This window comes from Haliotis rufescens, unplaced genomic scaffold (genome assembly GCF_023055435.1).
Source record: "Haliotis rufescens isolate VD_foot unplaced genomic scaffold, xgHalRufe1.0.p SCAF_87, whole genome shotgun sequence".
Taxonomy (NCBI): Eukaryota; Metazoa; Mollusca; class Gastropoda; order Lepetellida; family Haliotidae; genus Haliotis; species Haliotis rufescens.
The window spans coordinates 1,257,213-1,273,955 of record NW_025964380.1 but is presented as its reverse complement, the minus strand read 5'-3'; the positions used below and the strand labels follow the sequence as shown (position 1 = coordinate 1,273,955).

Genomic DNA, 16,743 nt, shown 5'->3' with positions numbered 1-16,743 from the left:
GGTTGCCGAGCCATTTCTGACCTGGAATCCCATCAAGGCGTCAATAGCTACTATCCACCAAGTCACCAGACTGACTACCCGATTTGAAAAGTCTCTTCTGGCAAGCATAGGTTGATGAGCCAATTCTGACCTGGAATCCCAACAGGGCGTCAATAGCTAGTATGAACGACAGGCCGTTTGTTAAGGTGTGGTTATAAAAACTACAATCGGTAAGAAAGACTCTTAATGCGCAGATGATGAATGTAATTGTTCATAGGATTGGGTTTATCGACTGATATTTGTTTGTTTGCTTGTTGTTTAACGCAGCACTCAGCAATGTTCCAGCTATATGATGCGGTCTGTAAATAATCGAGTCTGGACCAGACAATCCAGTGATTGACATCAAGAGCATCGATCCACACAATTGGTTATACGATGACATGCATCAACCAAGTCAGCGAGCCTGACTAATAAAGGGTAAAGGTGGATGTTTACGCAGGATATCCAGGTTCGAATCCTGATGGGTACAATGGCTGTACCTTGCAACAATTCTGCAAGCATGGCTTCATCAAAGGATTGTCCACGTAATAATTTACACATTACACATCTGGGGCTGCAGGAGGGGTCAAGGATGCTGCAGTATGTCACTTAATTGTGCTGTATCCTATGATGGTTCAAATCCCACAGGGGGCACGGGTGGCCCAGTCGTCTAAGGCGCCGCGATTCGCTGTGCAGAGTTGCGTCCCTTGGGTACGCCTGAAACCTATGATTGTGGGATCGAATCCCGGCTCGCCCCAATTAAGTTTCTAGGTTTTTCAGCACCATACCCGTGCTGGTGGGTTTCACCGAAGTGGTAAACGTCTAAGACCTGCATCACTTCGGGCTTTCCTCCCACATTAAGGTGAGTGAGTGAGTGAGTGAGTGAGTGAGTGAGTGAGTGAGTGAGTGGGTGAGTGGGTGGGTGGGTGGGTGGGGTTTAACGCCGTTTTTAACAGTATTCCAGTTATATCACGGCATGTCAACTGTGTGGGATTACAGCCCAGCTAAGTTTGAACACACAAACATAAAACTAACAAGGGTTAATTATAATAATAAGCGCCCACGGTGCTCTCAAAATTAGAAATAGGGGCCTCTTTAAGAATATTATTTTGGTGAAAAAAAACAGTTGAAAGATAAATTTCGTAGTTTATGCTGACAGCCTGAAATGTTTATATACGACAGACATATTTTTCCAGAATTTAATTGCCCATAATTCAGGGTGCATATAACACACGAGTGTGTATTATAAGCGAATAAATAAGTCTTATGTACATTGATCAATTGGAAGGGGTGCTAATTGGGATTGTTCACTAGCCAATATATTAGCAAATATCGCCGTGGGCGCTTATTAGAGCGGGGCGCTTATTACGTCGAATATGGTACTGTAATAACAGGTGAAGCTGTCAGGTACAGTATTGACACTTTAAACTCAGTTACCATGGTACTGTGTCTGTGTGGGATTACAGCCCAGTGAAGTTTGAACACACAGACATAAAAACAAACATAAAAACTAACTCTGGTTTAGTATCTCAAAATGATTTATTGAATACTGTCAGGTACAGTTCTCAGTGCTGAAGGACACCTTGCTCCATGGTGAAGAATCTCATGTAAAACACGCTCATAGAGCAGATCATAAACGGATTCATTAAATATAAAATATTTCAACAAATCACATAATGCTTTTGGATGGAATGATATGTGGATCAGAAACAGAATAAATATAAAACACTCAAAGACAAACAAACATGGAAATGGATCATGGTCAACTGTCATATTTACAATCTTGAACACGAAATCAGAATGTACAATGATTATGCTGAAGACAATTCACACGCCCAAAGTTATTTAACACGTTCCTCGGAAGAAACTTCTGTCAGGCTCAAGATTCACCTCAAAGTTGTTAAAACACCACTGACTGATGAGGGATTAAATACAGTGGCATTATAACAAATCTAGACTAATTAGTTAAGCCAGCCTTAACCATCCACCATTAGTAACAGCAACGAAGTGGCATTATAGTAGATTGGCATCATAAAGGCTGGCATTACAATGAGTTGGAGTGAGTGAGTGAGTTGGGTTTAACGCCACTTTTAACAGTATTCCAGTTATATCGCGGCGTGTCAGCTTAATGTGAGAGGAAGCCTGAAGTGATGCAGGTCTCAGACGTTTACCACTTCGGTGAAACCCACGAGAACGGGTATGGTGCTGACAAACCTAGAAACATTATCGGGGTGAACCGGGATTCGAACCCACAATCATAGGTTTCTGGCGTGCCCAAGGGATGCAACTCTGCACAGCGAAAATACAGTTGGAACTATACACAGAAACCTGAAAGTTTCTCAGCTAACATAACTATGTGCATGAGGTTCCCTCATGGTATTTGGCTGGGGGTATATCACACAACTTTGTGTTTCTTATAATTGGCTTAATCTCCACAAAATGTCCACTGTCAGCCGCCATAGATCCTGATCAACTCCCTAGAATAGAACACTGACAGCTAGCAGGTTACAATTAGCGTTATCTCAGGGATGTACCAAGATCTGCTCAGAGGCTGATATTCATCCCCAAGACTGCAGCAATGTCATAACATATTTCCTAATTATAATGATAAATGTCCCACATGATCGATACAGTTATTACCATGTAAGGACTTGGTATTGTGACTTGTAAACAAAAAAAACCAGGATCAATAAGGAGGATTGAAAAGGCCTTTGTATGTTGGTTTGTTTGTTTGTTGTTTAACGCCGCACTCAGCAATATTCCAGCTATATGACGGCGGTCTTTAAATAATCGAATCTGGACCAGACAATCCAGTGATTGATATAATGAGCATCGATCCACACAAATTGGAATCGATGACATGCATCAACAAAGTCAGCAAGCCTGACCACCTGATCCCGTTAGTCGCCTCTATAGTAGGTTTACACTATTGCCTTGAATGCAATGTAAAATACCAACTAATTTAAGAAAATACTTTTACAAAACTCCTAATTTTCAAAGAAACAGGTTTTTCCCAGTTTCCCTGCAAGGGGCCTTAGCTTGGAATCGCAGGTAAATCCCAGTATCTGTCTTGCAAACACTCCTAATATGTTATGTACATGTTCTAACACACAGTCAAGGCAAGTTGAGACCCCACTGGCGATGCTTTGCTTCGCAAGCCAATACTTCATATTCCTCCCAGAACTCTCAGTGTGTCCATGCTGTTGAAGCCACAGTCGGCAAGATATCACCTATATTACTTCGGCCTGGAAATAACCAGGGCCTACTTGCACAAAACAATCTTAGCGCTAAGATGATGGTAACTCCCATACTTTAACATAGGCATACAATAGTCGTAGCGCTAAGATCGCTTTGTGCAAGTGGGCCCAGGTCTTGGCCACTCAAACAAGTGGTTGAAAGCACAGGCAACAATCCCTGCCCTTGGGGTACAGTGATACAGTGATACAGAATCAGCTAGATCACACACTATACCATCCAAATGACTCATTGTACTGTTATGATAAGAATGAGTACTGGGGGCCTATTCTACCAGGATTTTCCAAGGGCTTGATCTATGAAGCTCAACTATTCAAAGCTATCATTATGCAGGTGTTGTAATGGGCATCTTCCTGAGGCAAGAGACTATAAAAGACCGGTTTCCACCCTTGCCGAAATAAAGGCTGGTATTATGGAGTTACATTTTGGCTGGAGTAAGGAGTCTATGCATAGACCAATCACAATCAAAAAAGGAAAATATCGGTATTTTTTCTGAAAATCCAAATATTGAAATCAAACCTCACACTGCACATCTCCTATTGGTACAGAAAGCGTTCACCAAGTTTGAAAAGAATCTATGCAGTAGTTCTCAAGTTATAGGTCACACATGAATGTCCTGAGAAGAATGGATGGACGCAATTCCTTGGCATAACTACATACCAATGACATTTAGGTCGGGGTTTAATAAACTTCATATCCCAAATACACCAAATACAGTGTGGTTTGTACATGTTATTGGCTTTTGAACCTTCAATGAAAATCCTACTGTAAACTGTAAACTTTTCCTCAGGTAAATATTTTCCAACAATATTTTAAAGAACTGCACAACTTCTTCAAAGAAATTCATCAAATCATTACTTTGCTTAAAGGGCATATTTGATCCTTTATATAAACTAATAAGTTTTAGAGATAACAATCTAATAACAAATAAGCCACAAAAAAAGTTTTGAAAAATACAAAAGCCTGGGTAAGCAATAATTTCAGAAACAAATTATCCTAGGAAAACATTTCTGCATATTAACAAATTAATTTCATTTGGGATACTTGACACTTATGGAATGGAAGAAAATATCAAACATTCAGCCTACGGAGAAATCCATCACACAACCAATGCATCTGAAGAGTAATATTGAGTTAAGAGTCCTATGGCAAAATGAATTCGCTTAATGTCTCTACAAGCATCACATGATTACTGGAAGTAAGAAGGGTTTTACACCTTTCATCTATCAAATAGCCTAAGGTATACTTACCGTATTTGACGTAATAAGCGCCCAGGGCACTCTCAAAATTAGAAATAGGGGGCTCTTATTAGAATATCATTTTGGTTAAAAAAAAACAGAGTTGAAAGATATATTTCGTGGTTTATGCCTGAAATATTTATGTACGACAAATATTTTTCCAGAATTTAATTGCCCATAATTAAGGGTGCATATAACACACAAGTGCGTATTAAACACGAAAAAATAAGTCTTGTGAACATTGTTCAAACGGATGGGGTGCTAATTGGGATTGTTCACTAGCCAATGTATCAGCAAATATAGCCGTGGGCGCTTATTAGAGCAGGGCGCTTATTACGTCGAATACGGTATTACATACAACAAGTGAGTGAGATTTTACGCCGCTTTTAGCAATATTCCAGCAATATCACGGCGGGGGACACCAGAAATGGGCTTCACACAATGTACCCATGTCGGGAATCGAACCCGGGTCTTCGGCGTGACGAGCTAGCGCTTTAACCACTAGGCTACCCGACCGCCCACACACATACAACAAGGCAATTGAAACTAATTCAATATCTCAAGTGGCCCCGAGTTCAATCAATATTGTTAAATATCAAATCCAACCTTTAACAACTAATAGCATGGTGTATATATGTCAAAATATCACTTTCTAGATGTTGTCATGATATTGAACGATGTTATGATCTTTATTTGATTTGATTACTTTTAGAACACAATGTAGAATAATTTATCAAGATATCAGAACAATAATGCAAGTTCTGATCTCAATATAAAAACAAATATGAGAAATTAATGTGAACTGCCATGTCTTTGATATTACGTTGTATCAAATTACGATCTCCGACACTAACTGTATTTTGTTTCATAACATCCTTTCACAGGAGAGCTAATGATTCATGGCCACGCTACGTTATCAGAGTTTCATATTGGGAAAGGGGAGTTATTCTTATTTCAATCGGGAGCTATCTCTGTTCTTCTAGTATCTGCGAAAAATGGCGTCAGTCACGCTATACGTTGTCGTTGGTCTAACTATTAATTGGCCATATAATCCCTAAGGTAAACTGTATTTTTAATTAAATGTTTGAATGCATTATATATTTATCTTTTCATCTGTAACTTGCAGAAAATTAAAAACAGTGTTTGCCAATGAAATGAATAACTTGTAAATATTAGTTTTTCCCAAATGTTTACCCACTTTATTTTCTGAATTGAGATGACTTCAGGTTGGCCCGCATTGTAGAAAGTCGATAGTTGAAATATGTTAAGCGTAGATTGTACATCTTAGATTGGTTTAGTGATAAGAACCATTTTGTAAAATGTGGGCCTACTTTTCCCAGTAATATGTGGTGATCAGAACAAGTGGGCCCACATTTATATAAGCCTACAGCAAAGCTTCATTAGGTTGGCATAGTGCTGATAATCAATTTCTAAATGTGGGCAGACTTTTTTTTCTGCTGTAGTGATTGCAACAGGATTGCAACATTTATAAAAATCGCGAAGCTCCATTTACTGATAACCACTTTTAAAAATGTGGGCCCACACTAATCGCATCATGTCTGGTGATCGAAACAGGTTGGCCCACATTTGTAAATCACGAGGCTTCATTGGGTTGACAAAGTCATTTAGCGGGCTCACATTTGTAATTATTTTGCATGGATACGTAGCAATATATATCATTGTCATTTTGTTATATTGATGGGAAATGTCTTTAATGTGAATTATTTAGTGTGACGGTATGAAATTTACTTCAAATTAAATTTTGAGAGTCAATACCACTCAATCTATGTTTCCAGAAGTTCAGCTATAGTTTCTACACTTTTGTACATTCTAATCCAACAAAAAGTCATGATACTTATTAGACATAATAGTACCCGGTAGTTTGTATTACAGGTTTGTTTACGTAGTATATATTCTCTACAAAGGTGCGTTTAGTTTTGAATGTGGGCCCATCTCGACCTTTCGATTAGGCAAGCGGAGTTTAATTCCTTCTCAAACCACCAATGATGCAGTTTCGCATTATGGCTGTTTATTCTGTAAACTATGGCTTAATGCAATTGGATTAGCTTTAGCTTTTATGGGAATTTCCTATAAAGAGGTGTGCAGCAGGGTTGACCTTTTAGCCCCACTTATTTATTACAAAGAACAGAAATAGTAAATGTAGCCCCCAAACAGTTAATTTTTTTGATTAACTGATAATAAGATGTTTACATGTCAGATAAAATGTGACTTATATATATATTTCAGAATATCTATTTTGTATATGTTCCTATTAAACCTGATGAGCAGATTTACAGGATCACAAAATTGACATAAAACTTTCGAACCTATCTCTCTGCATTTCTACATCATCTGTCATGGCCCTTCACATCAAGCCAGTCTCAAGGAATTACACTTCCCCAAAATTAGCTAATAGAAGAAGTGGCATTGTTGTTTTTTAGATAAGCATTATTTCTTAAACTCATAGGTATTTTTTCTTTGATTGCCATACCCTTTTATTTTAAAATTGACCAAATCAGGCAAATGTTTTAATTTAGGGGTATTACAACACACAATGTAAACAGTTTCTGTATCTCAAATCTAGCATAGATAAATGTATGTGGACTCTTGGTGACTGCAACAACAACAACAGTGTTCTAAATAGGTTGCCTGGTAAGAATGCTGGGATCACACATATTAACTTTGAGGCAATTATTTTGTGAGATATGCACACTGACAAGACACACCAATCAAAGACAGAAGCATCCTTGTACTGTCAGGTGATGAAGCTGACACAAGCATGCCGACATGGCAACATTCTATCATCTTCCCGAGGCAAGGGAGTTAACTGACAATAAAAGTCCATTTTCCACCCTTGCTGAACTAGGCTGGTATTATGGAGTTACATTTTGCCTGGACTAACGAGTCTATGCATAGTCCGATCAAAATCTCGCTCCGAAATCGAAATCCGGTTCGTAAACTGTCGTGTAGATTTCGGTCGATTGCAGGATTTGCAAAGCATGTGCACCGCCAACTCGTTGTCAGCAGATATTTTCCAAATCTTATAATGTTTTTAATTAAGGTGCTCACGTGATTTGATGCATTTCGCGATGTAAGACCCGTTTTATCATGATATAGATCTTGATATCGGTCAGATCGTCCTGACTGGGCGCCACCATTTTGTGTGAAGCAAACGCAAGTGATACGAGAGGTGGAATCTGATTGGTCCATAGGAGTGGCTTAGAAGGGACATAACTGGTAATAGCCACTGGTGGTGCTACGATCAAGCCCAGGAATTCCAGCCTAGTTCGGCAAGGGTGGAAACTGGACTTTGAATGTCCGTTAACTCTCTTGCCTCGTGAAGATGCACTCATGTGACAATGTTACCATAGTTTACAATGACCATGCTGAGTCATTATTCATGAAGACTAATATCAATAACATATTGTCATTGTACTTGAAAGGACAGGGTTTGATCAGGGCCATTTTTGGCCAGTGTAAATGCTAAATATTACAGTTATTGGTAAACTTGGCAATTTCTTTCAGTGGCATTTAGAAGTTGGTGTGATGAAGAACGACAAGTTCTATGGACGATCAACTTCTTTATTACAATTAGTGCAACGTTTTGGTGTAGATCCTAACACTTGCTTGATAAAGGGGATAAAGGTGTTAGGATCTACACTAAAACGTCGCACTAATTGTAATATAGAAGTTGTTTATCCATAGAACTTGTCTTTCTACTTTAAACTTGGCAATATTGGTAATTCGTAATGGCTGACAATGTTTCTGAAGTCTAAAACATGCAAGTGTAAGAATAACGCATCTGATAACTTTCATAATGATTTCTGAAACCTTTGTTCATTTCCTAACTAATGCAAGTTATGCTAGGCTAGTTCTCCTACGGACAATAAAGAACCTTCTCAAAGCTTGTCTTCTAGACTCACTCCTAGCCTTTCCCTCAAGGCTGAAATTTGAAAATTAATGCTTTCAAAATAATACTTCACATAGAGTGATCTCTGTTTTAGTTTCATGACCTTTAGGTTTACTGGCCAATCAGCAGTCATAACACATTGCAGTGTTAGAAAATGACACTAGTCCTGTAGTCCTTGCCAAACTGCCCAATGGTAAAGGTATCCTAAGGACTAGTAGACATTTGCCCTTTTTAAGGGTTTTGCTATATGTTATCATTACAAGGACTAGTGGACGAAAACTGTTAGTTTCTAACCCTGCATTGCATAATGGCCTGTGTAGGATACAATCTGATGATGTGTTACACATTGAAGAAGACGCTAAAAATTACCTCAAATGGTTCAACATTTAAAAGAAGGACTAAGACTCAAGGATCTCCCCTCAAGTGGGAAAAGCAGTCTCGCCTTGCCACTTGGGTCTCCAGAAAGATCTTGGCTTGAATTTCTCCATATTCACGAAACCAAACTTGATGTCATGACAAATGAGGTTTTCCAATGTTACCAAGACTCTCTGGTTTGGGGAACTATGGCAGCAATGTCTTGTAATTGTTGTGGATTAAGAACGGTCAGATGTTGGGTTGAGATGGACGATGTCCAGCTGACTGCCAGGCATGAGGTGGTCAAAGAAGAAGGTCAGCAGCTGATGAGACTGAAACAAGACAGAAACACATCAGTAAATACAAACAACCTTGCTATATTTCCATATAACATGATGGAGACCCAGGTCGAATAGGTCCCCAGGGTCCTAGCCTGTCTAAATAATCCCAGGTCTGTCAACTACAATCATACTCTCAATCTTTGTGGGGGCACGGGTGGCCCAGTCATCTAAGGCGCCGTGAGAGTTGCGTCCCTTGGTCATGCCAGAAACCTATGATTGTGGGTTCGAATCCCGGTTCGCCACGATTATGTTTCTAGGTTTGTCAGCACCATACCCGTGCTCGTGGGTTTCACCGAAGTGGTAAACGTCTGAGACCTGCATCACTTCGGGCTTTCCTCCCACATTAAGCTGACACGCCGTGATATAACTGGAATACTGTTAAAAGCAGCGTTAAACCCAACTCACTCACTCCCTCTCAATCTTTGTGGTCCACACGTCTGTTTATCAGCTGCCGTAATACAGCTTGAATATTCAGGTGTTTTACAACATTCACTGTTTTCTTATAATCATTTGCGGTGAACCACATGACTCTTTCAGTTTATATATTCACAGGCAGGGAATCAGGAAGTGGGCAGAAACAAGTTTCTCTATTGCAACAATTACGTGATATCTTGTATTTTCAGATTTGCAGGTGATAATATTGTTGTTGAGTATTGTAGCCCGGAAACTTCATCTGGAATTGATGGTGTAGCCAACTGCTATAAATACAAATGTATTGAATACTCAGCAACATGATGAGGCTCATCTGGAAACACGTTTATGGCGAGTATGAATACAAGAGTAATGAGTAATTCTATAGCACTCTCTCTCTATGTGAACTCCAGCACCTTCCAGGCAGACATGATGTCACCCTGGGTTGTGGTGACATAGACCATTACGGCTCATGTTTTCATGACAACAGATCAGAATAGTTGGCAGAGCGCAGCTCAAACGTTGAGATAGTTTTGGTGACCTACGTGGTGTGGTTGTGTGGTTGAGTGTTGGTGTGGTTGTGGTTGTGGTGGTCTGGTTGTTTGTTTGTTGGTGTGGTTGTGTTTTGCTGTGTGGTGTGTTGGTGTGGTTGTGTGTTGGTGTGGTGTGGTTGTGTGTTAATGTGGTTGTGGTGGTGTGGTTGTTTGTTGGTGTGGTTGTTTGTTGGTGTGGTTGTGTTTTGATGTGGTTGTGTTTTGGTGTGGTGGTGTGTTGGTGTGGTTGTGTGTTTGGATGGTGTGGTTGTGTGTTGATGTGGTTGTGGTGGTGTGGTTGTTTGTTTGCTGGTGTGGTTGTGTTTTGCTGTGTGGTGTGTTGGTGTGGTTGTGTGTTGGTGTGGTGTGGTTGTGTGTTAATGTGGTTCCGGTGGTGTGGTTGTTTGTTGGTGTGGTGTGTTGGTGTGGTGTGTTGATGTGGTTGTGTGTTGGTGTGGTTGTGGTGGTGTGGTTGTTTGTTGGTGTGGTTGTGTTTTGGTGTGGGTGTTTGTTGGTGTGGTTGTGTGTTGGTGTGTTGTGGTGGTGTGGTTGTGTGTTAATGTGGTTGTGGTGGTGTGGTTGTGTGTTGGTGTGGTTGTGGTGGTGTGGTTGTTTGTTGGTGTGGTTGTGTGTTGGTGTGGGTGTTTGTTGGTGTGGTTGTGTGGTCATGTGGTTGTGGTGGTGTGGTTGTTTGTTGGTGTGGTGTGTTGGTGTGGTGTGTTGGTGTGGTTGTGTTGGTGTGGTTGTTTGTTGGTGTGGTTGTGTTTTGGTGTGGTTGTGTGTTGGTGTGGGTGTTTGTTGGTGTGGATGTGTGTTGGTGTGGTGTGTTGGTGTGGTCATGTGGTTGTGGTGGTGTGGTTGTTTGTTGGTGTGGTTGTGTTTTGATGTGGTTGTGTTTTGGTGTGTTGGTGTGTTGGTGTGGTTGTGTGTTGATGTGGGTGTGTGGTTGTGTGTTGGTGTGGTTGTGTGTTGGTGTGGGTGTTTGTTGGTGTGGTGGTGTGTTGGTGTTGTGTGGTGGTGTGGTGATGTGGTGATGTGGTGATGTGGTTGTGGTGGTGTGGTTGTTTGTTGGTGTGGTTGTGTTTTGATGTGGTTGTGTTTTGGTGTGGTGGTGTGTTGGTGTGGTGGTGTGGGTGTTTGTTGATGTGGTGGTGTGTTGGTGTGGGTGTTTGTTGATGTGTTGGTGTGGGTGTTTGTTGGTGTGTTGGTGTGTTGGTGTGTTGGTGTGGTGGTGTGTTGGTGTGGTGGTGTGTTGGTGTGGTGGTGTGTTGGTGTGGTTGTGTGTTGATGTGGTGGTGTGTTGGTGTGGGTGTTTGTTGGTGTGTTGGTGTGGTTGTGTTTTGATGTGTGTTGGTGTGTTGGTGTGTTGGTGTGTTTGTGTTTTGATGTGTGTTGGTGTGTTGGTGTGGTGGTGTGGTGGTGTGGTGGTGTGTTGGTGTGGTGGTGTGGTTGTGTTTTGATGTGTGTTGGTGTGTTGGTGTGGTTGTGTTTTGATGTGTGTTGGTGTGTTGGTGTGTTGGTGTGGTGGTGTGTTGATGTGTTGGTGTGTTGGTGTGGTGGTGTGGTGGTGTGTTGGTGTGGTTGTGTTTTGATGTGTGTTGGTGTAGTGGTGGGATTGCATTAAAAATGATATGACATAAATCAAGAAACAATTTGTGTTTGTTAGTGAAAAAAAAGTCCCCCCAAAAAGTTAATTAATATTTTTATTGAAAGCATGTCACAACATGATTTAGTTTTGTTTCATAAACATCAACATGAAGATGATGGTTCAAATCCCCCATCTGGACCCGTGTACAGAGAAAGCATGATACATGTATCGATATCCCCCATCCCATGGACACCCAGGTGAACTGGTAATACCATGGACCTGGCTGTAATATGTCACAGGAAATTTAACCCTCAACCTGGACTGATAACTGCAACATACCGATTTTTTTTGTAGCCCAAGCTATATCAGTTTTCACAAGTTTCCCTAAACATCTCATGTAATCGCTTTCCAGTTGATTACATGACAAACCAGGCATTTAAAAAAAAAACTTTAAAAAATTCATCAACCTAGAGTGTTAGAGGAGGAAATTAAGTAACAAGACCCTTAAAGTAATTCTTAAGTACTGGATGAATAAGTTACGGATAATAGCTGCAGATGGGGCCCAGTTTGGGTTGCCTGGTACCTAGTTCATAGAAATGGAAACAAAAGACAATTCTCAGTTCAACTCAAACCCGATTGGAAGCAGTTGTCCATATTCCAATTCCAGAAAAGATAAACACACATGATCTGTTACGTATTTATGTCTGACGAAACAGAACACCCTCACAGGGCCTCAATATGAAATAGCGCTTTGATTAATAGCTCCCATAATTTGGCTAGCATTAATTCTAGTATGTGTTATGTTGTGTATCGTGCATGCCTTGTAACAAAGTTATTGCCGGAAATTGTCACTTCCTACTTCACAGAAAGTGAATATGAATATTCATGAGCATTGCAAGGGGAGGGATCAATTAATTGATCATTGTGAACCCTGACTTGAGCGATTTATTCTGGTAAAATGTGTTAGGGATGGCAGTTGGAAGCTGATGCCCTTTCTATCACTGTAATTTGAAACGAGTCTCTAAAAGGGAGTGAGGAGGAATTAATAGTAATTATTCTGGTATTTTGAAATTCTTCAAAATCACTGGTTAGCTGGCTGCCAGTCGCCTGTCAAGGCATAACAATTTGTATTGAATTTTCATAACTTGTGTTACTCAATGCAACGTTCAGCCAGCAAGGGATCTCGGTGACACATTGTTGAAGCTGTTGCAGAAGGGAGGTTGTGCCTGGCCGACTTAAATTCAGCTTTGGCAAGAAACATAATGACTTCTAGTTGTCCTGGTGCAACTTGCCTAGGTTTGGTTGGTTGGTTGGTTGGTTGGTTTGTTGTTTAACGCCGCACTCAGCAATATTCCAGCTATATGACGGCGGTCTGTAAAATAATCGAGTCTGGACCAGACAATCCAGTGATTGATATCATGAGCATCGATCCACGCAATTGGGTTCGATGGCATGCATCAACCAAGTTAGCGAGCCTGACCACCCGATCCCGTTAGTTGCCTTTTACGACGCGCATAGTCACCTTTTACGGGTCAAACATAATGACTTCTAGTTGTCCTGGTGCAACTTGCCTAGATTTGTGTAAGATCTTATATCACATCACTCTCAGCAATATTTCAGCCATCTGATGGCTCGGGACACCAAGAAAGGGATTCCACGTGGTATCCCTGCGCAGAATCAGATGTAGATCTATGGTGAGTGAGTGAGTTGGGTTTCACGCCCCTTTTAACAATATTCCAGTTATATCACGGCGTGTCAGCTTAATGTGGGAGGAAAGCCCGAAGTGATGCAGGTCTCAGACGTTTACCACTTCGGTGAAAGCATGGGTTTTGTTGCTGACAAACCTAGAAACATAATCGGGGCGAACTTGGATCCGAACCCACAATCATAGGTCCCTGGCGAGCCCAAGGGACGCAACTCTGCACAGCGAAACGCGGCGCCTTAGACGACTGGGCCACCTGTGCCCCCTTGTAGATCTATGGTATGACTATGGTATAACTATGGTATGACCATGGTATGCCTTCTCCATCTTATTCCTCAATCACCAAACTAGACTGGAGCAACAGCTCCTGGATCAGTCTGAGGATGTCTCAGCAAGTTATTACTTTAGGAGATTGTTAATCAGCAATGCAAATCCACCTGAAACATTTAGTAGCCTGAATAGGGACAACATATAAGGGCATCTCCTAAACAGCTTGAGTTTCTACGAGCCCTCGGAATAACTCCAACATTTAAGTTGTCAAGCAAACTCAGCAAATTCACCTAATAGGTAGCTCTTCAGAGAGACCCTACATGTGTTAACGCTTACCCAAGACATCCCAGTGGAACTAAGAAAGTTTCCCTGAGTTTACTGGTGTGTGCAATGGGTAAGGTTTTTCAAATCATCCTTGTGTAGCTATGAAAGTTTTCCAAAGTCCTCCTTGTGCAAATATAAAAGTTTCCACAAGTCTTTTTGATGTAAGTATGAGTGAGTGAGTTGGGTTTAACGGCGCTTTTAACAGTATTCCAGTTATATCACGGCGTGTCAGCTTGATGTGGGAGGAAAGCCCGAAGCGATGCAGGTCTCAGACGTTTACCGCTTTGGTAAAACCCACGAGCACGGGTATGGTGCTGACAAACCTAGAAACATAATCAGGGCGAACCTTGATTCGAAATCACAATCATAGGTTTCTGGTGTGCCCAAGGGACGCAACTCTGCACAGCGAATGGCGGGGCCTTAGACGAATGGGCCCCTCGTGTCCCCCAATGTAAGTATGAAAGTTTTCCCAAGTCCTCTGGGTGGAACTATCAAACCCTACCCAATTTTTCTTGATGTCACGATGATATTTTCCCAAGTCCTCCTGGTGCAACTATGAAAGTTTTTGAAGTCATTTTGGTACAACTCTGTAGGATTCTCCAAATCCTCCTCATGTAACTATGAAAGTTTTCCTCAGTCCACTTGGCCACTCATTGTAGGATAGTTGGAGAAGGACTTGTGATCACTCATAATTAACTACCCCCTTAAGACAATTCCATTCCTTTTAGATATAATGATTTTTAACGTAAAAGATTTTCAATGTGAAGGTAGGGTTGGATGTGATAAAAACAGAAACTCATTTTCCAATGAAATGTTGCCTAGGAGCTTCGGTATAAATCTTTATAGCCTGAAATACTGGCAGTTATCTAATGACAATGGCTATCAGAAATGTTTTTCATACATCTTTTAGTTATGAGGTCAGAAGGAATGAATTTTTCTTTATTAAAATATATAATTTTATTTTTTTCATTACAGATTTTTACTTATGCTTACAAATGTTATAACTAATGGGTAATTTGAGAAATGTATAGTGATATTTAGTTAGGGCAGTCAATTGTAATATTCAAACAAATACTTTTTGACAGCCAGATATTTCATGACCAAATATTTAACATTAAGTGACCTCAAATTTGTGCCCTTACTATGAACTGAACTCCTTATGGCAAAAAATCAATGCTAAATATAAAAGAACTATCATGTCATTAACCCTGTAAAATAATATTACCGTATTCGACGTAATAAGTGCCCCGCTCTAATAAGTGCCCACGGCGATATTCGTTAATTAGCACCCCTTTCGATTGATCAATGTACACTTATTATTCGTGTATAATACGCACTCATGTGTTACATGCGACCTTAATTATGGGCAATTAAGTTCTGGAAAAGATATGTGTCGTGTATAATACGCACAGACTTTTCTTTTGTATCATTTCAGACTGTTAGCATAAACAACAAAATTTATGATTTTTCAACTCTGTTTTTTTCTCTCACCAAAATTATATTGTAATAAGAGCCCCCTAGTTCTAATTTTCAGAGCGCTTATTATGTCGAATACGGTATATCAAAACAATGTCACTTCCATTATGGAACTTTCCCGAGGAATTCTGATGCAACAATGAAAGTAACCTGAGTAATTCCGGTGCAACTTTGTAACTTTCCCATGTAATTCCGGTGCAACTATAAAAGTCGACAGAGTATTTCTGATGTAACTTTGGAACTTTCCCGAGTAATTCTGGTGCAACTATGAAAGTTACATGAGTATTTCCGGTGCAACTATGGAACTTTCCCGTGTAATTCTGGTGCAACTATGAAAGTTACATGAGTAATTCCGGTGCAACTATGGAACTTTTCCATGTAATTCCGATGCAACTATGAAAGTTACGTGAGTATTTCCGGTGCAACTACGGAAATTTCCCGTGTAATTCTGGTGCAACTATAAAAATCTCCAGAGTAATTCTGATGCAACTTTGGACCTTTGCCGAGTAATTCTGATGCAACTATGAAAACTTTTCCGAGTTTGTTTTGAAGCAACAATGAAAGTTTCCGAGTGATTCTTATTCAACTGTGAAAGTTTCCCAAGTTGTTCAAATGAAACGATGAAAGTTTCCCAGCGTTGGTCCCATGCAACTGTGAATGTCTCCTCATCTGTGAGGAGAAAGACCAATCTCATTACAATTGGATCCTTTCCTCCGATACGATACCTCTCTGCATGAAGATCTGAGGACAGGTGAACATTCAAATCAGCCAATCTGCACCAAGGCTTCTAAATGTTTGGCATGAGTCAGCGAAGCATTCAGACTTGTATGTCTGAATTTTGTACCTCTAAAATGAACTTAAAGGGCAAGTTCACACGGAAATAAACCTATTTTTATTGTACTTTTTCCACATTAAAAGTGTTAACCTAGAAGTGTCATAGACAAAAATATAAAAATATCACTAATAATTGACATATTTTTTACATTAAAATGATTTATATTTTTCACATTTACAAAGTGTTCTATTTCCATATCAAAAACACCATGGCTTATGCCCCTTACAATATGACGTCATTGGTGCCAATTGATAAACATTATGACGTCATCATGCTTTGTTAGAGCCGCTTCACGTGGTGTAGGTACAGGTGTGTGATTCTAGCGTCTCAGATGCCAGTCAGCATAGTGTTATGCTGAGTCACCACTGCGCCGGAGTGTGTCGTGGGCCATGTTGTTTTACCACAAACTGGTACCTGACATCTTTTGCGTTGAGAATAGACAGGGACCCAGTTGAATTGGCACCAATTACGTCATAATCTAAGGGGGA

The 16,743-nt window shown here is 40.4% G+C and overlaps 1 protein-coding gene across 1 annotated transcript in view; it reads right to left on the bottom strand.

Annotated features, from left to right (window-relative positions):
- Positions 1–7,743: 7,743 nt before the first annotated feature.
- Positions 7,744–16,743, bottom strand: part of LOC124144127 (dynein axonemal assembly factor 8-like) — a 107,160-nt gene continuing 98,160 nt past the window's right edge. Inside the window, exon 27 of the mRNA XM_046513382.2 lies at positions 7,744–9,107. Coding sequence (XP_046369338.2) covers positions 9,015–9,107 — 93 coding nt within the window. The 3' untranslated portion in view covers positions 7,744–9,014. The remainder of the gene's footprint in view (positions 9,108–16,743) is intronic.